The sequence below is a fragment of the Falco naumanni genome, chromosome 13 (genome assembly GCF_017639655.2).
Source record: "Falco naumanni isolate bFalNau1 chromosome 13, bFalNau1.pat, whole genome shotgun sequence".
In the NCBI taxonomy this organism is placed as follows: Eukaryota; Metazoa; Chordata; class Aves; order Falconiformes; family Falconidae; genus Falco; species Falco naumanni.
This window is the reverse complement of record NC_054066.1, coordinates 16,563,063-16,584,710: the sequence shown is the minus strand read 5'-3', so window position 1 is coordinate 16,584,710 and position 21,648 is coordinate 16,563,063. Positions and strand designations below refer to the sequence as shown.

At 45.1% G+C, this 21,648-nt stretch overlaps 1 protein-coding gene across 4 annotated transcripts in view; it reads right to left on the bottom strand.

The window, feature by feature from the left end:
* Nucleotides 1–342: 342 nt before the first annotated feature.
* The window catches only part of FGF12 (fibroblast growth factor 12), a 229,301-nt gene continuing 207,995 nt past the window's right edge, over nucleotides 343–21,648 (bottom strand). For 2 of the 4 annotated variants that reach the window (XM_040613763.1, XM_040613765.1), the window contains 2 exons: nucleotides 9,559–9,757; nucleotides 348–1,064 (listed from right to left, as the gene is read on the bottom strand). In XM_040613763.1, coding sequence (XP_040469697.1) covers nucleotides 946–1,064; nucleotides 9,559–9,757 — 318 coding nt within the window. In that variant the 3' untranslated portion in view covers nucleotides 348–945. Of the gene's footprint in view, nucleotides 1,065–9,558; nucleotides 9,758–21,648 lie in introns of all 4 variants that reach the window. The other 2 variants (XM_040613764.1, XM_040613762.1) reach the window with 2 other exon arrangements.

Here is a 21,648-nt window from a genome sequence, read left to right as displayed (position 1 = left end):
TTCCATCTGACAGCGAGGATTTCAGTAGCATTTCCTGCTGTTTCATATTTTAAGGAAAGTAGCCATCCCTCCTTCCCTTTATTTTCTAACTTTCCCCTAATAAATATGATCACTTCATCTTGTGAGACCAGAAAACCCATTTCTGAAATTCCCCTGGCAACTAATACAGTAAAACAAGCCTATAAATATAAATAATTATGATAAAAAGGCATAAAATGCCAGACTTGGGTCAAACATACTCACACAGTGATACTTGCAACTACACAGTGTTTGAATGTAGATGGAAAAAGCTGAATACAGAGCAGCTAGTTTGTTGCCCATAACTGTCAGACTCCTAATTTGGACAGGCCGTATTTTATTGATAGCAGAGCAAACAGAGTCATAATCCATCCCTACCTTTCCTGCTTTGTGAAAAATCCCATCCATCCCCAGGGAAGCAGGGATGGAAAAAGCAGTGGTGTGAACGTGACGTGAAAGTATAAGACAGCACAGTCCCAAGCTGCATTTCCCACGTGTTTCTCGCACATCATATGCTAAGTTCAATTTTCCAAAAGCTCTGTTTTATTTTTAAAGGTAACATCTTTATTATTATTATTATTATATTTATTAGTTGTTATTATTATTATTATTATGCAGAGATGAGATTTTTTCCCCCTTTGATCACAGAGCAAACAGTTTGCTTTTGAAAATGTTAATGGAGTCCTGATTTAAAACATATTTTCTTCACTTTTTTTGTTGTTTTTGTTTTTTAAAACGTTGCAACAGGCAGGATCTGGTTTTCGATTTCCTCATCCTACACAAAGAAAGATTCTGGAGTTCAGACTCGCAGCCACTACCGGTAGGTCCTGCCTTGCTCAGTTGTCATCTTCTCAGTGTGGTTTCGCCAGGTGGGGTGGGTAGGTGGGTGGGAGGGGAGGAGTTGGAAGAAGGGAGTGTATTTGTCAGCTATGTCGAGTCTTGGTTAACAACTTTGCCTCCATTCATGGTTGGTGTCCCTGAACTTTTTCTTGAGCGTCCTTGTTTTTCTCCAATTTCATGCAGCGATGGCTCTCTGTACATGCACACTGCAAACAGAAAAGACACCCATTAACAGGCCTGAAGACACAGACATTAGTGACCATTAATGAATTATTTCTTTGTATATGAGGCTGAAATTTCAGCACCAATATGAACACAGACACAGAAAAACTCAGTGACCCAGCAGTAGATCCCGTTTCCAAGCAGGATCTGTTACTGCCCTCACTGCCAGTCAGATCCTTCTTCTGCCTCTGGATTCTTCCAAAGGTACAGATAGAAACAGGGGATTTCTCACAGATAAGTCTTTCTAGATTTTCTGTGCTTTACTGTTTTTCCTTAATATATTCCTATTTATGTAAAATAAACATTCCAGTTCACAGCACCATGTATTTTCTCAAGATGCCGATTATCATCTAATAACAGGTCCAAGAATTTACCAGTTCCTAGCCCTTAACCTCCAACAAGAAGCCCTTGAGACTCTTGAATCAAAACTACACTTGCATCTGAGCCATCCAAGCCTTCTGGGTGTTAAGCTGTGGATCTGGAAGTGGTGACTCAAGCCCATTTGGCTCCTTCTGCTAGGAGCTGAGGTTTGCTCTCAGCACTTCCTTTTTTTTTTCCCTGTAAATCAAGACAGCCAGCCAAGGCCACGAGCTGACACGTGGGAATGAGTTCAGTGACAGCAAGCCAGGAGCCAGCCCAGCTCTGCATGGTCACCTGGCAGCACCTGAGAACAGGGTGGATAGAGGGCACCTTCTCCCCAGACCCTAGCTAAGCAATGTGTGTCCTATAAAAATGTACTTGCTGGAGCTTAGACAGCCTGAGCAGGCAATGTCTGCCCATCTCCACGTCCTGCGAGGCATAAAGTATTTATCCAACCCGCCATGTGGACTAAGTCCTCAAAGCTGTCCTTGTTCCATGTGAGGTGTGCCAGAGCAGGGGTACATGCTGAGAGGCTCAGCAGCTCACACCAAAGGGAGCATCTCCGATGAGCTCATCATGGATGTGGTGGGGTGTAGATGTGATTGAAATAGCGAGGCATCTCAAGGGCAGACACATTGGAGTTGAGAACTTCAGGTAGGTCCAGACTGCAAATGTCACGCTCAGATCTTTGCAAAAATTAGGATAGAAAGGAATGATCGTGTACTGCTTCATTTTGCAAAGCTGTCACGTCACAATGGCACAGAGCTCAAACACAGGGGACAGAGCCCACCAGGTTTTGATTCCAGGTGATCAACAGGAACAAAATTTCAAAAATTATCTAAAGAAACTAAAAAAAATACCCTATGTATGAAAAGGTGATTTAAGCACTTATATTTATAACCTCCCCTGATTTGCAAATAAATCCTGGCAATTAGAGGCAGGCTGCAAGTGATGTTATTGCTCTGCATTTTACTCATAGCTAGATAAACAGTCATAACAGTGGGCAACAACACACGACAGAGATAAAGTGCAGTCAACTGTGTATTAATAGGAGGAATATTGCACTGAATATATGAGCAGTGAAAAAATATTACTTTTCCCATACATTTTTCATGCAAGGCTTTCAAAGCAGTTTCAACACACACACTAGCTGGGCCTCCCAGCGTGGCTACAAGGCAGGCACTGCTCTGCAAACCTGTAGTTACTGCTACTGGATATTGTTGATGAAAATGAGAAAAAAAGAGAAAATTAATGACTTGTCCCATGGGTCTAGGCCAGGATGAGCAATGCCAGGACTGCCCATCAGCTGCCCGGAGTATCACTGCTGTCTGCATGCTGCAAGGGGAGTGCGTAGCACAGCAGCAACAGAAGGAAAAGGGCTCTCCTGTCCCCTTTCAGCTGTGAGCTGCCCTCACACCTTGGCAAGTCTCACTCAACAAGCCGGTGAAGGTGAATTTGCCTGTTGTGGCAAAGTACCTCATAAAATCTTAAACAAAAGTATGAAAAGGTTAACAACCGAGGAAAACTTGCACCCTTGTGATTTCTTAGCCCGGCCGCAGAGCCTTTTGATGACACCGAGGTTACACACCACTTCTATGACCGACCTTATTCTCAGATGTGTTTGCCTGGACAAGTTGGGAATTTGTGCCAGCGTTGCCCCAGTACCCCGACATTCCATACGCAAAGTTCTGCTTCAAGTTCAGCGTTGTCTTCACCCTGACTTCTCTGGTCCTACAAGCTGGAGCTGGTAGGACCTCCATGAGCTCTTCCCCCACGCAGCTGCCAGTACTAAGCCCATCTCACACACGTCCATCCCCAGTACCCCATCAGGCTGGGCTAGACACTTAACCACCAGGGCACAGCCTGAGCAAAGCCCGCAGCAGCAGCACCATGCCATGTTGCCTTTCCTCAGCTCCCTGCCTCTTACCATGGCCTTTGGGCAAAAACATTGAGCTGCTAACAAGGCCCACAGAGTAATGAATATAAATCAGGCTACAGAAGTAAACAACAATTTGCAACTAGAAATTAAGGAAACCCTGTACCTAGCAAGCAAATAGGGCATGAATTAGAAGTTTATCTTCCAGCCTAGTGCACGATGCAAGTACTGACATGGAGCATGGCTAGAGGCTGCTCGCATTGTGCTTTTCAGACAGAGCTGTCAAAGCCTCTGTACCAAACAGGCTGTGCCAACAGAGCATGCCAGAAAATCTGTAGCAGCATAGGACAAGCATATTTTCAGTATTTACATACACCTACAGTATCAGTGCATGCAGTATTTATATGGCATCGTACACAAGGTAGTGCCTGGATATTCTCCTTTGCAAGAGGCTTTTGCACGTGTGCTGAGCCATGGCCATCACCCAGAGGCAGCTGCGAACCTGTGCGCACTGCGACACAGGGGTGTGCACACAGACACAGGGGTGTGGATGCACACAGCCACATACACGGGGCTTTAAGAACCGTGTGACATGTTGTACAACACAGGCTCTCGGACTGCAGTCTGTTACTGCTTGTACTGAGGAAGTTTGAGCATGACTCACACGTGAAGACATTAGTCACGGACTGGGGGATATTTGCAAATGGATTGTTGTGAGCGCCCAGATCTTGCCAAAACTTTAAAGGTTCAGGACTAGCAGCACTCGCTGACATGCCTGTTTGGGGTCCCTGAGCATGTACGTGTGTGTGAAGACACACTGCCCCTGTCACCTGCATCAAGGTAAAGTAGCAGCAGTGTGACAGTTGGCATGCCTAGATGCTTGGGAGGTCTGCTGTGTGCACACAGCACAAGGCAGCTTTGGAAGGATGAGCAACTTGGCTAGAAGAAGAGTCCCTTCCCTGCCTTGCCTTACTTATCCCACCCACCCACACACCAAGCCAAATACAGCCCTTAATGTCTGGAAACCAAGCTAATGCTTTGGAGCTTCAATCAGATAATCAGCTCCTATGTCCCAGATTCTAATCAACACATCCATATTCATGCTTTAATTGGAAAGTGCCGCTAGCTTGATCTGCTGAAGAGCCACAGGCATAAATGGAAGAGGGTGAGCGACAGTGGAGCTGTGCCCATGTCTGCTTCTTGGCGGCTTTTGATTCCCTGCTAACTAGCAGGGCTTGCCCTCGCACACACAAGGAAACAATTTTGCAGAGAGAAACAGCTAGCAAATTAGGCAGGAAGGAGACTAGGGGTACAAGCACAGGGAAGGGGGTGGTGGGGAGCATCCTTCCTGAAGGCGAAGGCTTGGAGGGGGCTGCCTGTCACCAGGAACAGCTCAATCTCTCGCCTAAGCGCTGGCACAGGATCCCAGCCTCGCTTCTGCTTCCCAGGCATGGTACTGGCACACCACCCACACGGTGAAACCGAAATCACCCTGTGCTGCTTGCCTGGGCGTCAGGGACTGCCCGAGTTTGAGAAGCACGCGGCATTTTGTGTCCTGATCCCAGTATTTCTCACTTGGCATCACTGCAAGTTGAGAAGGTTCAGGGGATGCAATAACTCCATTTCCTTTCCCTAGAACATGGGGAAAAGCTTATTAAAAGACCTTAGATATATCCTGTCCACCCAGCTTCAGTCCTGGCTTTCCCTGCCCCGGACCCTAGCGAGTCAGGAGGAGCCCAGTTTTTCCCAAGCTGCCGCTCCGCAGGCAGGCAGGCCGTGAGCCCTGCTGGACCGCAGCACAGCCCGGACCAGTGTCGGGGCACTCACCCTCTGGCAGGCAGCCTGGGAGACGGGCTCTTTCCCTTGACGGATGCCACAGCTCCAGGTGTCAGTATCTGCAGTAGTGGCTGCATTAGCTAATGCTTCAGTGGAGAGAATTAATTGTCTGAGCAGCAGCTAGGGGCAGGAGGGAGCAAGTGATTATGCACCCTCGTTTTCTGCCTCTAATTACTGCGTTCTAAACCCGGTCCCAGCTGATGCATTTCAGAGGCATTCGAGCTCTTGTCTGTCTGCTGGCTAAATGTGCAGGATGCTGCCAGAGGGAATCAGATTTTGCTCAGGTAAGAAACGCAGGACAGGATGAAAAAGAACCAAGCAAAAGCATGGTTAAAATACATTGCATTTGCCATCTAATAAGATCATTAGGAGTTTGATAGAAGAACAAGCGAGTTAGTGTGGGATAGAAAACATAGCAAAGCCTGCCCACTTGCAAGACAAACCTAAAAGAGGAGCTGTGTAAACGAAGACTGATAAAGAGTGTGGAGTTTTGCTGGTTTTTTTTAAAGAACACTTTTTAGGATTTGGTACCTTTGAAGTATTTTCACTAGGCCTACCGCATCTTCCTTGTGTCTTGTACATCTTTGCAGCATCTGAGGACTCAGCTTTAACAGAACTGGGATGTTGCATCCCTGGGAAAAAACACTGGGAAAGATCTGGCTGCTGTCCTTGCACACATGTATTAATCGTTTGTAATAAATGGATCAGATTAGTCATTATCAGGTCACCTTCATATCTGAGACATGTTCACGTCATGGGGGCTGAAGCCCCATGAGTTTGAAGTTAGGGGCAGCTCTGCTGACTCAGATGGAGGAAGAATTGTCTTCTGCTTTTTGTGGCCAGGTTTGCCACCCCAAAAGCATTCTGGCTTGGGCCAGGTGAGAGACGAAATGTAGCTCTTTTGGGAGAGCAATCTGGAAATGATGTCTTCAAGGAGAAGGAAATATAAATAACAGAGCACAATAAGCATCTGATAGAATTCTCACTTAAGGGACTGGAAAAGTCTCCCATTGTTTGAGATATGTTTGAAAGAACAAGAGGCACTATGGATGGTAGCGTTTGTCCAGCACTAATCACTACAGATACTTAAAGAGCCTGAAATTGCTTTAAAAGATCGTCTGGTCTCCAAGTGACAATTATACTGAAGCTAATTTCTTATGCAGTCTGGTTCAATCTATATGTCTGCACTTTAAGGGCTCATTTAGCTTGAACGATCAGTGAAAAGAAATAAAAATATCAAAAGAAATGTGTTGCGTATGTGTGTTTTTAACCAAAGCTGGCACCACACAGTACATCAACTGCTGGCTGCCAGGCTGTTTGCCTTGGCTTTGCTTGCGCACAGACGGGAGAGGAACTTAACGTTTCCTCTGTTATTACTTTATAAGTTCTTTGTGCTTTCATATTGATTAAGCTTAATGCTATTTCTAAAACCAAACAAATCCTACCTATACTACATCAAAAAAACCCCTCCTACCAACCCAAACCCAAAACATTTCCAGTTGGTATCTAGCGACTTCTGCACAGAACACCTCCAGCATCCTGACAACCTATAGGAGCCAAACACTCTGCAGGATTAGCACAGCATAAAGCTGTAGCTGCTAAAAGCCATAAATAACACACATACATGCACAGATACCACTGGGTATATAGATGCACATGAAGGCATATGTAGTCATTGGAAATTATCTGGAAAGGTATTTTATATTTATTTATTAGTTTACTGCCCATTTGCAACTTTGAGGAGAGGACTTCTGAATTCAGAAAACAGTACGAAGCAGTGGGAGCCAAATGAACTCTGGCAGCAATCTGGGCTTTTTTGTGTTTCCCTTCCCTGCGAACGTTCTCTTCACTAAGCTGCTGCATAATTTTTCTGCACATGGCAAACAACTGGGAAGTTTCATCTCAGAGATAATTGCCATTGAAGTGGTGGGTGAAGTGATTCCTAGCAATGTATGTAACACCTCCCCTTCCCAGGGGATCAGATCCTCCTTGCATACATTACTGTGTCAGCCATCAGGGCTAATGCTGGTGCTGGAGCAAAATGAAACCTGAGTGCGTTACCACAGACAGAAGCTGTAAAATATTGGCCCGAATAAGCGGCAAAGCCTACATGCTGTGGCATGCCACAGCATTCAGCAGAAGGGGCATGGAAATATAGCGGGGGAGCGCTTTCAATACTTCCTTAGAGTCATGACAAAGAGAAAGAAGCTGTTAAAACAGGGTGGGAATTGCCCCTTTTCTGTAACATCTCTGCTTGCAGAGACTTTGATGGCTGCAGCACAGAGAAGTCACGTGGAGCTGAGCGCGTTTTACTCCAGCCCTCCCCACAAGCCTCTGCTACCTACAATGAATCTTAGGCTTGGGAACAGCGTCCTCCATCTGGAGTCACAGTCCCAGACAGCTGAATGCTTTGGGAAGCTGACACGTGCCTTGGCTTGGGAGACTGCCAGCTCTTTGATGCAGCAGCACTCACAGAGGCTGACTGCAAAGCATGTGGAGGAGGGAAGGAGTGGAGGAGCCCTTAATTTGGCTGCCAACTTCCAAAGCGCTCACTCGCTCGGGAGGTTATGTGACAGCTGTGATTGAAGCAAGTGTGGGAGGATGCAACTGCAGGAAAGGGAAGCTCTTGGGCTGGGCTGGGTGTTTCAAAATGAAACCCAGAGTGGCATTTGCTGCAATGAGAACTCCACTGTGGGTCAGGCACCCCTATTAAGGCATGTCTTTCCACAAGGAAAGCCACAGGAATGGCTAGTTTAATGCATGCAGAAGACTATTACGGAGCCATTCAGCAGACGACACACACAACACATCAAAGAAGAAGCCTGGATTCAAAGGAACCCCACTGATGAGTGCCAACACCCAGCCAGGCAGCAAAGAAATACCAGAAGGAGCTGGAAACCCAGCTGTAAAAGCTAGCACCTTCAAAAGACTCTCTTCCCAGCCAAGGCAGGAGAGGAGACAGAAGAGAAGCTGGTGACTGACCCCATGCCTTGCCCTTAGCAAAACTCAATGAGGGCTTAGGGCACCAATCCCACTAATGTCTCAGATAAACTAGAAAAGGCTTCTGGCTGCAGAAAAGCTGTTGAAAACAAGCACAGGACAAGCAGCTCCAGGCCATTCTCTGCTTTTCCACCATCTCCATCTCCTGTGCAAAGGCCACAGATACCCTGGGAACGCTGCGTTGAATTTCCCTCATTGCACTTTGCTTCAGTGGTCCAACAGGTGATTTCAGCCTGCCTTCCTGAACTGGCCTTTCTCACCCACACCCACACTTGTCTGCCCCTGCACCTTAGTGGGGAAGCAGTTAGAGCAGCTGTTACTGCATGGACTTAGCTGTGGCATCCACCACTTGCGAGTGGTACCTGTCAGGAAAGCATCAGTTCATTCCTTCTCTCCACACACCCAACCCTGTCCCCATAGACAACACGAGGGTAGTGAGAGGGGCACAGAGCCACGCAGCTGCGGCCAACCCTAGGATGCTGTGGTCCCTCAGGCGGCTACTGGCAGGTCCAAGGTGGGGTCAAAAAGCTGTGCCTAGTTTGGGGATTGAAAAGCAGTGCTTTTCCCAAGGAACAGAAAAGAGGTCTCCTTGTTTCCCAAATCAAATTAGTACCCGTTAAGTACTAGGCTCACCACACTACGTCTCTCCATTTATCAGGGGCCAGCCCATAAAAAGCAAAATGCCCTGGCACGAGCCTGTGCACACTTCAGTAGCGTGCTGTCAACAGCCGGAGGGAAAAACTTCAACTCTGTGACTTCCACTGAAGCCTCATGCTGTGATGAAGACATATGGCATGACAGCATCTCATCTAACTTTGGACACTTCTGATAAGGTTTCTCTACCCCCCAGTGACTAACTAGGATGTCTTTACATATGAGAAAAAACAGATTTAAGTCATCTTAGGGTAAACATATCAAGTACATCCACAGCTGTGCTGGTCAGACTGATTTCTCTTCCGGTACCATAAACAAGAGTGTCAAAGTCTAAAATTGGGTGAGATAAATCCTACCTCTACTGGCTTTACATAGGACTGGAAACACACTGAATGATGCTGGGAAAACAGTCACAGAGAACACAACATTACGGTCACTGCTGGATCAGACGCCTTTTGATCTGCTGGCCGCTCGAGGGCTGCTTTCCTTTCCCAGCATCTCCTCATGTTGCTGGGCTTTTAAATTCATCCTTTAGCACACCAAAGCTGACAAACCCCTTTGGGATGATGCTCAAAGCTTATTATATAGGAAGGAAAGCAGATGAAATGCTAACAGTGCAGCCCAGCACCTTGCTGAAATGTTACAAATACTGTCCTTGCTTTCTGGTCGTGCAGCTCAGAAGCCCCAAAACAGAAGACGCAAACTCCCCCTCCCCATACCCCACTGTCGGAAGGAGCATGCAGATTCCATACCTTCAATGGGCTTGGGTACAAAATGTGATGAGGGTTTGGTTTTTTTCACTCGGTTTCCCTTCATAATTTGACCTTCTTTATTGAGTCCCAGGAACCACGCTCGTCCGGATTCTTGCTGCCGATACAGCGTGGAAGAATAAATAACGTAGTAGTTTTCAAAGACAGACTCCTTAAATTTGCACTCTGGTGTGAAAACATCCTGCAGTGACAGAGAAAGAAGAAAAAGCAATGGAAGGAATTAATCACTGATCTCGTAAATCAGGCATCGCTGAGCGATACACGATGGTCACACACTACGGTTAGTTTAACAATAGAAAACAACAGGCATCAGCAATACCAGCTCCCAGCGACAACAGACATCTAGAGAACTCCCCACTGAAAGGGAAGGCTCTCCTTCCCCGGCAGAGCTGTGGTTTGCATAACAGCCTACAGTGAACAGGCTTGAAAAACGTGCAGGAAAAGTCAGGAATTTGCCAGGATTTAGACTGAAACACTAAAATAAAAAACCAAGAGAGCTGAGAAGCAGACACAGCCTTGCTGCTCATCTGCTGCTCCCAACGCCTTCTCCTGGTTTTGCTCTTACCTCCCCTGTGATGGGCAAGAAATGTGCAATAGTTGTTGTCTAAAATATTGAGGAGGCTTCAAATTCTTACGGGTAAAAGGCAGTTTGTCAGGGGCAATCAAGTGGATTCAGAGAAAAGGGAGAGTACCAAAGCAAGTAAACTATTTGTATTGAAAAGCGACCACAGGAAATGCTGGCACAAAGCCTGGAAATCTTTCAATAAAGAGAAAGAAGTAATTTTAAAGATTTCTGACACAAGCATTTCTTCAGATACCGAGAACTGATTCCACAGCTGCTCAGGAATGGAGGACACATGGGTCTGTCCAAGACATCCCCTGAGCCTGTGCCGGCTGTGGGGCTGGCTGTGCCTTTGCCACTTGCGCTGGCTTTGCATGAAGTCTCAGGGGGGAAACTACACTCCCTACGGACCAAAACTTCTAACGTCCCAGTACTTTTCAAGATTTTAACAACAGGTAAAGATTAAACCTATTTTAAAGAGCTGGCTGGCCAGGGGACTCTGTGGCAGTAGGCTCCCAAACCTTCACTGAGTCAGACATGGTGGTTGTTGTTGTGTTGTTTTTTTTCCCCAGACTTTGATTTTCAGCAGAAAATTCATCTTGGCCGAACAAATGCTCCCATTGGGTTCTTTAAAACTATTTTCTGAAGAAAAACTGTTTTAACAACAAAATCCCTTCTTGTAGGACTCAGAGAAGGTATCTCAGAGTGCTGCGAGTGAAGGCAGGTGCCACTACAAGCAAGCAATGCTCTCTCCCAAGCCCTTGCCACTCGGAAGCCTTTGGGACTTCTCCAAGGTTCTCCAACCTTGCTAATGGAAAACCCATGACCAACAGCTCAGCAAAGCATCTGAAGCAATGCCACATATTTCCTGCAGACTTCATTTATGAGTGAATGTTTTGAACATTCAGCAACACTCAGGTGTGTGTTCCCAAGTGCTCTGGGGGTTATATAAAGTGGTGCTGGTCTGACAATAAATCCAGCGTGCAACAGACCTACGGAGCCAGGCAGGCTTGAAGCCACAGAAGATAAAGCACAGCAGAAAGTGTGGAGCAGTGCTGCGCATGTGATGTTTGCATCAATCATTAGTGCACGGATAAAACCACCCTCAGCCCAACAGGTTATTTTGCCTTATCTGAGGGAGTCTTCCTTGCTGGGAAAAATAAATATTTTAAGAAGAGAGTGAAACAAGTTAAGAGAGATTTAGATGACTTAGAGCACTATAGAACAGTGTTTGAAGTAGCTTCCCAAAAGATCAGTGTTTAAGCACTCCTTAAATCTGCTCTTTACCTCCAGGCTTTGTCCTGCCTCAGCAGAGGCAGTCACCGGGAGCCAGGCACTTTGCCGCGGCTGCCTGCGACCCGCTGGCTCAGGGGCTCTCCTTGGCGCCAGGCCCCGTGACGGAGAGCATCTCTGAACCCAAACTGGGTAACTCAGTCCCCCATCCCATGCCCTTGTTATCCCATCAATAAAAACTTATCAAGAAAATTCCCTTTAGGGGACTGAGAAGTTGGTAGGCTGCGAAGGATTGCTACCAACTTGACCAAAGCGTGGAATCTACCGTGTGTGAGATATCTGGATTGTCAATGTCTGCTGTAATTTCAGCACAGAACAAAGACTATTTTTTTATTTTCAATAAAGAAGAAATACAAAAACTAACGCATTTTGAAAATGTTGTTTCAGAAAGAAAAAAAATATCCAGATTTTATTTAAATGTTACTGAAAATCAAGTTTTCGGAGAAACAGCTATCTTAAAATTACGGCAGTATACAATTTTACAACGTGCAGTAGTTGTTCATAAAAGCAGATGCCGTATTGTATATCTACTTGTACCAATAAAGCAGCAAAATGAGTACATTATTTTAAAGCAAATGTATTTAAAGACATCAACCTAATGAAGATTTTTTTAAAAAAGAAAGAAAAAAATAGTGATTTCCAAGCAAACCAAACTGTCCCATTGTTCTTTTGAGTTGGCTGGTTGATTCCTCCTCATCCCCCACAATTCAGTTGAAATAGCACTTCAGGACACCAACCATGGCAACGCCACCAAGAAACAGCCCATCTCTGTCCATTCGGCAGATCAGAAACCCCACGGATTCGACAGCTAAGTTCTGATTAAATAATACCATTTTTATTCATTATTATCAACCTTTTTCTTCTGTATATCACAGCATCAGCTAGTGACCCACTGTGCCACGTAGGGACAAACACACGCTGGGAAGCCACTCATCCTACCACCAAACCGACACACCGCAGGGTCTTCACGGTTTTGAGCACCAGAAATCTTTGGTACGGGCACTACTTATGCAGATGTGACACAATGAGCAAGAGGATGGAGAAGGAAAAACCAGCTGACCAGAAAGGAGATGGGACAGACAAAGAAGCCACAGGCCACGCTCCCCAGCACTGCCTGGGGATATTTGGAGTGTCCTCTGAATCTATTTAACATGCAAACCCTTATGTTCTTCTCCGTTGATATCTTCTTGGTGGCCAACACCAAGCCTTCAGCTACATCTTGTCACTTAGTTTCTGCACGTGCCTTTTGCTGAATGCTTCGAGGCTACCAATAACAAAAGGCTGTTGGGATATTAATGGTAGAACCTCTCTACATGCTTTACTGTCAAAGTTAATTGTGGCAATTATTTTGAACCAGGTGGGAACTGCTGTTTCAGTTCTCTTGGGTTGAGAACAGCTGGGAAGAAAGGGAAGTGCAGATGAGCGTAACAGGCTTCTCAGTAATAAAGCAGCTCGTAGCAGCCACTGCTGCACATTGAAATCTGAAATAACTGAAGGTACTTTTGGAAAATTACTGATCTATTGGCCAGACCTCCGGGGCATGCAAGCTTTTTGGTTTTGTTTGATTTTGGTTTTAAGATTAATTCAGTGTTGATGAAATATGCTAGATGGCAGCCCTGGGGTCCAATACTTTCTCTTCACCCCATAGACACAGAGTCAGTAAAACCAGCAAAGGGATCCTCAGGCTGTCCCTGCCATATGCTTCTGACAGGACATTAAGGGCATGCTCCTCCAGAGGTAATGGCATGGTTAAGCCCTGGAGTCAGGAGCATCTTCACTCTCTCAGCTGGTGCAGGGACCTTTTGAAACTGGCTTATAATGAACCCCACTCAATTATTTTCCCAGCCCTCTCCTTGACAGAAATAGCATGACCAGATACAAGACAGTGAGAGGACAGACGGCTCCATCTTTTAATCACCAGTCTTTTTTAAGTCTTTAAACAAAGAAAGAAATTTTCTGCAAACTCCACAGCGCTCTTGGTTCCCTGTCAGCACCGTCATGAACTCAGCTCACTCAGAAAACCCACCAGTTCTCCTCATTAAAGAGTAGGCTTGTGATCTGGAGCAAAAAAAAAAAAAGGAAATCTGCCTGGTTTTATCTTCATGTGAAATATGTGCCTCTGACTAAATTATTTTTGCATACAAAGTAAATAAGTACATTTATTTGTTTACTATTTGGAGATTTAGAGCCTGAGGTATTTTGTCCAATGTCTATAGATATTACTGAAAGAAGTTTGAAAAGGCAATTTTTTCTAATTGTTAAACTAAAAACGTGCATTAAATGTTAGTAATTTACATGCAAACTGATTAGCATCTGCCTGCAACTTATTTTCTGTATCTCAATCCAATCCCTTGAACAAAAGGCAATTCCAGTAAGATGAGTAATTAGATTTGCTTTGAAAAACAAACATAGGTCTTGTTTATGCTAAGTCTAGTTCTATTGGAAATTGCACAGTCTAGAAAAAAAATGCTAACTACCACACAGAAAATTAGGGAGACCACATTCAATGACACTGAATCAAAGGCAGTTGTATCGATGTAACTGCCATTTGGGTATTCAGCATGTCAGACCTGCTCACAGAGGGTACAAGGTACCACAAATGGCCCCCAAACCCATTTCTGGTTCAGAAAAACAAGATGCTTCACTTATCCTTGATCCCAGTAAAGTCTCCTGCCATCTGTAGATGGAAATGTGGATGGGACTGCCAGGCACAAGTTAATCTCTGTATCACTTGGGCCAGTCCAGTCCTTCAGGGAGGTGTTGGGAATATCTGGCCCTATCTGCCCCTCCAGAACAGTCTTTAATTTTTTTATATTTATAAATATTTTTTTAGAATTTTATGTTAATATAATATATATATTTATAAAAATTTATATTTATAAATAGTTAAATAAAGACTGTGCCCCAGCATAGGCTGGGGGTGATCCGGGAGGACAGATATTTTTCTTCTAACCTACCTTAGCTTTCCCCTGCCCTGGTCAGGTAAATCTAACCCAGCCTCTTGGCCTTGAACACAGTAAGTTTGACTGGACTCTCCTTTACACTTCTGTAAAGCTGGAGAAGCTCCACAGACAGTGGGGAAGCATCCCTGCCAAACCTGTGAAGGGAGGCTGCAGGGTATTCGGGGAATGCACTGCCAACTTCAGATGTCTTGGCTCCTTCAAAAAATGCCAGTCCAATGGTGTCACTGCCTCGGTGCAGTCACAGCACTGCCACGGCAGTGGATAGCGCTGGTGGTGCTCCAAGCAAGCGAGAGCAGTGCCAGCCCCTGCCCATGCCAGGCTGGAAGCACCACTGGCACCCTGAGCATCCTCAGCCAGCAGATGCAAAGCAAGGGTGCCCTGTAAGCAACAGCATGGTGCTCCTGGGTTCCGATCACAGAAGGTGAGTGATCTGCTTCCTTGTTCATTTAGTCCAACCTCTGGCTGGCACAGAAGCCCCTAATGTCCTCAGACCATGGCAGAATTGGTGACAGGTTTCCACATGCAACGCTCAGGGGCAGCCAGGAAGCTTGAAGACGACTGTCACTGTTTGTTGTATTCAAACCCAGCTGATCCTCGCATCGCCCCGGACTGGGCCACTTGTTTGTAGGGAAATGGTAAGCAATACAAACATTCTCAAAATTGTCAGATAAATAAAGACAGCTTTTTTTTTTTTTTTTTTGGTACGTGTAAAGGTCCTCTTTTATTATAACCCAAAGGAGAATAGCAAATATACACATTCACATGCAAACCTAATGACTTAATAAATTTAGTCACTGAAACTAGCAGCAATAAAACAAAAAGCCCATTCTGCAGGTACTTTGTACCCCAGTTTAGGAAAGGGATGTTAATTATGAGTGTTGAAACATCTAACTAACACACTCCCAGAGTAACCGTTTTCCTTTGTTTACAGCACTTACGGGTTTCTCTTTTATGTTCTGCACAATTACTGAGCCAGATCTTCAGAGGGATAAAAGCACTAAGCTGCACCAAAGTCTATGGCACGGCAAGGCTTCCCTCCCACAGAATCTGGCTCGGGATACTACTGATGTTAGTGTTAATACTTAGAGCTCATCCAGTCATTTAAAAGATATTAAGCAGGAATCATAAATATCAGCAACGACATTTCATTGTGGTTGCGGAGGCAGACCATGGAGCGACTGGATCGCGTTCATTACGTCTGCAAAAGCGCTGCTCCATCCCAGGGGAAAGGACGGCATTGCAGAAGAGCATCTGCTTTATGGGGCTCTTTACCCAGTAAAGCCCCTTCTACATTCCTCACTGACCTCAGCCAGGGCAGGGTTTAATCAACACCCCTCTGATGCCAACAGCACTGAGTTGAGCACCAGTATCAAGGCACGTAGACCTGCGTGGATAAACAAAGGCACCAGATTCTCAGACATCTGGGCTCCTAGATGAGATGCAAATGCCCAACTCCTATCTAAACCTGTGAAAGTTCAGAAACTAAACGTGACTTGGAGTATCTGAGCATTTGTGACCACAAACCTCATACCACAGCACCGGATCCTGGAATGCTCTTATTCCCAGGACAGGTCTTTAACCATGTAGGTGCTGTTCACAGGGCGAGCCCTAGGCAGACCACAGCAGCGCTCCCACAGGCAATGACACCTTGTGTACAGCCTGACGGAGTTCAGTGTCCTCCTGCTTCACTGTGGCTTCTTCCATGACCTAGGGTTGTGCCTGTCTGGAAACGCTTTAAAATAATTGTAGCTGTGCTCTCTCCTGGCATGTGATCAAAACCCGCAAATGTGCATCCAAACTTTAAATTTCATCGCATCTTTGTCCAGATGGCAGGTGATATTCTACTGTTCACACTCCACTTTTCCTCCCCCTTCTAGCTTCATAAGAGATTGGTGACAAGTCTTTTCAGTGGCCTTTTAGAAACAGGAGAGAGCAGATATGTTTTAAAATAACAAGCTGCTACATGGGAGTGTACAGCCCCGCTGCAGAGCAGAAATTCACTTGATGAGACAATATGGTATCTGCAAGTATTCAGACTCGGCCAGAACCATCTGTGGGCTGGAGGGAGCACATTTTCAAAAAAAATCACCACCCATGCAGGTCTGGTCCCCAGCTCTGCAAGCTGAGAAGCAGCATTAGCAAGCTAATCTAACTCTGAAAAATGTAACTAGAAGGCTATCTGCCCTCACTTTTGTGGGAACTCTCTGTACTCAAGGTATGTATTTGTCAGCTTCACTTTAAAACACCCAAGCTAGAGGTGGAGTGCAGGTCTGCTAAGTCTTGAGAGCTGACCCAGTATTCCTAGACAGGCAAAAAAATCAAGTGCTGGACAAGCCTCTGTAATTCAGCTTCAGATCTTTATATGTGGACACAAGCTGTCCTAAAGCACCTCTCACGTTCAAGGGCTAATTAAATTATTCGCATCACCACAGAGGAAGTTTGTGAATGCTGGAGACAAAGGTATGACTGCAGCATGGATGTGCCCAAGGTAACCCCGCAGCAGCAAGGACATCTGCCCAGGCACACAGCACAGTGTTGACCCAAACCCGTGGCAGGTTCTGCAAGAGATGCTGAGCTCCATCCTGCCCCAACTAACTGGCTACCTAGACCAAAATGAGCTCGTATAGATCCACGCAAGCTACAGTCTCACATTTGGCTACAAAGAAGATGAATCTAATGAATTTTGGGGATCCAAATTCGGACCTGTCTATCCCACCATACCTCAGTACTGTGTCCTGCTTTCAGCTCTTGGCCTGTCCACCGTGCAGGTGCATTTTTATGGAGTATTTCATAAAGATAAAAATGCCCAAATGCACTGCATGGGCCTTTGGTGAGCTGCTCATGCAATCCTGATAGGAAAGCAGCTTTCAGCTTAATGAGTGCTGACAGGAACATAACTTGGGATGACTCTTCAAGCCAGGCTGCTCACTTCCACACCTCCCTAGAGAGCCTGGGTAGGCTGAGGGAGAGAACACGATCCGGGAGTAAGATTTGGGTACCAATGACTGCACAGCTCTGTGTACAGCGTTATCCAGGGAAGCCTGCACTTCGAGCAGCTCACTGATGTGGCACACAGAGCAAGTCATATTTTGTCCTTTCCCTTACTTTTTCTTAATGACGGATGCCAAATTCAAATCCATGATTGGACAGAAGAAATTTTTAATCCTTTCTTTTTAAAATATAAGGTATATTTGGATTTTGACTGATTTTTTTTTTTTTTTTTTAATTTTGGATCTTACTGCAAGCTGGAATTTTAAAGTCTTTTAAAATTTGGAGCTGTTATGAACTAGAGTAGTGATCTCAGCATATGGCACTTGGCCCATCCAGTTCAGCATCACTCTTCTAGGAAAGCAACTGCTTCCTATGAAGGGTAGCGGGGGAAGGTTCTGACAGCATTGGCCTTGGTATCACATTCCTGGCAGCCTGGGGATCCGGTGAAACCCCAGGATAATTTCTAACCTGGGAATCCCAACTCATCCATTGTCTTCTCTACATTCTGTTTTTCTGACAATGTGCCTGAAATCGGTAGCAATGTTATCAACTCTGCTAACTCCAAGATGGTATCCAGAAATACATCTCTGCATTCAGAGATAATGATCATGAGACAAGATGGGCCAAGATGAAGATATCTTAGTTGCATACAAGAAAAACAGATTTCCTAAATTAGCATCATATTGCCTCATCTGCTAAAGCCTGAAATAACTATGAAGAAAAATAATAATGTCAGAACCCTACAAACACGGCCAGATGGGATGCTTTAAACCTGTGATCTCTCTATGGGGCCAAAGAGAGTTTCTTGGCATCAATTTGAGCCTGAGCACAGGGCACAATAAATTTATTTGTGGCCATTGGTTACTTTTGTGATATGGCTATTTTTATTAGGGTTGATCACAATATCAATGTATAAACTAAAATAATGATTATGCATTTATAAACATGACACCGTTTTCTTCTGATAGTCAAAAGAAACCCCATAGTGGAAAATTAGCAGTCAATATTAAATTTATCATTCTATTATTTATATTAAAGTTATCCTCAAAGGCTCAAACCAGAGTACAAATGCTTTGGGTCTTGAGTGAAAATGCCCTCACCACGACAGGAGTACAGGGAAGGTCTCTTCTACATTTTTGTGCTGAGATCCTGAGCACTGACAGACCAGTCAGCTTGCTGAGTGTTCCATAAAACAAGAGGTGTCAGAGCTAGTAGAGAAACTTATTTCCCCTGGGTTTCAGTTCAGTTTCTTAGACAAACTCCCTCCCTTTCTGACATAAATGAAATAATGCGTTATAACAATGTCAGGGAGAAGGGGACTGAGAGCCAGTCCCAGTCCTCACAAGGCAGAATCTCGGTGGGATGATGTTCTAGCACGCAGACAAAAAAGTGCTTGTCCTTACCGGACCGTACAGCCCTGCACGGGGTGCAGGTCCAGAGAAAGAAAATGGCCTTCGCCCAATTTTCTGTGTAGTTCATTTTCTGAAGTAACACGTCACGTGGGCAGAAGATAAGAGGACGCGCCAAGGAGCTCACCAGGCCTATTACAACCATAAGCTGCTGATGGACTGAGATAGCCTCTTTGCTTTGACTCTTAAATTCAAACCACGAGACTTGGTGGAAACACACAATCTCCAACACTCTCCCTATCTTTCCTAATGCTGGAAAGATCTCTCCTGCATTAAACCAATTTCAGAGCTGTCACGACCAGGGCTGGAAATACAATTTTTTTGCTGCTAAAACTTCCATTCTGAAAATGAGTGGTGCTAAATTATTAATATTTTGACAGCTTACTGACAGGTCGGCTACAACTGGCCATTGAAGAGCAAGCCCTGTGGTCTAAAGCATCAGCTGAGGCTGGGGTGATCTGGTGTTCGACAGGCAGGATCTTACAACCAAGACAAAACGTTATGAAGTGTGACAATTTATGTGGCTTTTCCCTCCCCCTTGCACCAGCTGCTGCAGCGCCTACACAGAAAAAAGGAAAGGTTCATGGCATATTCTTGGGCGGAGGCCAGCTCTGCTGCCCACCGGGAGAGCCAAAGGGAACCCACCGAGATCTGTGCCTCAAAGCCTGGATTCCCAGCAATGTTTCTGCTGACAAAGCCAGCAAAAAAGGTCAATGGTGCTTCATTAAAATCTGCCAGGGTGACCCTGAGGTGCTTGTCCTATCTCTGCTGGGGGCTGCTTTACCACACCCAAGCAAACCACATGCCCAAGACTCCAAACCCCTCTTCTCACCAGCCCAACCACCAGCAAATGTGGGTATGTGCTATAAAGGAAGACTGTGAAGAGGGGTTGCAGGCCCATTTCTGTTGGTCCTGAGCATTACTGACTGCCAGTGGGGAGAGCTTGCTGGTGAGCACCTGTCATGTAACTGAGACATTGGATTTTAATTCCTGAGAGCAGGCTCCTCCGCTGGGCCTGACTCCTCCTGGCTCCATGTCCTTGAGCCAGATGATCTGAGCTAGCATCTCATCTAACATTCTTTAAATTGCTCATTATGCATGAAGAGCCTGTCTTTGGTTGTACACAACAGAGGGATATTCAGCCTGAGGAATGAGTGAGCCTCTAGCTTCTCAGAACATTTTTGCAAGAGAAAGGGAAGAAATAAAGTGTTTGGCTTAAAGTGCAGTGCCCATCGTTCATTTATTTTCTGGGAATTTAGAAAATCAGCTAGCTCTGCTGTGAAAAGAAGTCCCATCCACATATTGGCCACAGTATCTCTGCAAAGCCTGAATGAGCTGATAAATCTCACTGCCCAAAACAAAGTCACAGAGAAGACTGGGCTTATTTACCCTGAATGCATTTTCACAATACATATGTGCTGACAACTTGACTTGTTCTTTTTCTGTTAGATTTCTTTTGATGTGAAATAACCCATGGACAATGCACACACATTTTGAATGGACCCAAACTATGCCTCAGCTTAGATCTGACTGTTCCAGCGTACACAGCCAAGTGACCCATTGTAGAGGATGCTTTGCTTCCCAAGAATCAGACAGATGGAAGTATACCATCAGGGATTTTGCAGTAGTGGCTGTAGTGAAATTTTTCACTCTGTTGCACACTTTGCTAGAGAACTCAGATTAGCTTTGGCATCTGATCCTGTTCAGAAGCCAACTAATGACTGCAACTTCCAATCTAAGACAATATACTCACTCTAGAGAGAGTAATATAATACACTAACTCTATTTGGCACAATGCACAGGAGAGCAGGAGACCATTTTATTGTGTTACCAGTATACAGAAGACTGTGCAACTGTCTTTAAATTATATGACCCAAAATACATCAACAAAGCAATCCAGAGTTAAAAAATATTATTTCCTATTTGTAGCTACTTATTGCAGCATGCAGTCTCAGTGAGATCCAGGGTTTACAATCAAATCTGTAGACATTTGATTGTGTTTTACAGAGGCTGTGTTTACAATGCCGGACTGAATGTGTAGAGTGAAACTGTTGGTGGCAAGGGCCGGACACTTGCACTGTACACATTTCAGGATGGGTTCTGTCTGGCCTAGCTGCCACCTGGTCCCATGGTCTCAGTATCTGGCACTTTAGGTGCACTCCCAAAGGGCACCCTCCAGTTTAGTAATCCAAAAGGAATCTAGTTTTCTAAGCCTAAAACTGCTTTGTGGTGCAAATCAAAGAGCTGTATGTAAGGGTGACTTAGAGGGACTACTCCAAAAGTGCAGTCCTGGTCTGAATGAAAACACTAATCCCAGGATTGGCTGGGGTAGTTGGCTTACTGCAACAGCGTATAATAAAGTAGGTATGTGATAGATGTGAAATATCAGCAGCCTACCGCACATTGGTGACCCTTAAAAGGAGCTGAGGGCCCTGCACACAAAGTCCTCTTTTCCTACCATGCAGAGTTTGCACTTCAAATTGCTCCTTTATGATCTGAAATGCCTCGCTGCCTCAATGGATATAGGAACAAGAAGCCTTCTGAAAAGCACTTAGCACCAACATTCACAAAGAGAAACACCTACATTAGCCAAAATAACAAAAAAGGTCAGTTGTTAAGCCTGCCTATTTGAATCTTGGTACCTTGCTTGGAGAAAGCCTGGAGTTTACTACCTGTCACAGCTGGATCCTTCAGAGGTTCAAAAATATTTTTCTTAGCACAATAAACTTTAAAGAAATCTTGTTAATCTGTTCTAGCAAACATGTTGAGAGGGGAAAGGAAACCTCAGGGCTGTCCTAACGACATCACTGAAGAAGGAACATGTTGTTAGTGCTTTCTTCTGTGCTACTCCAGA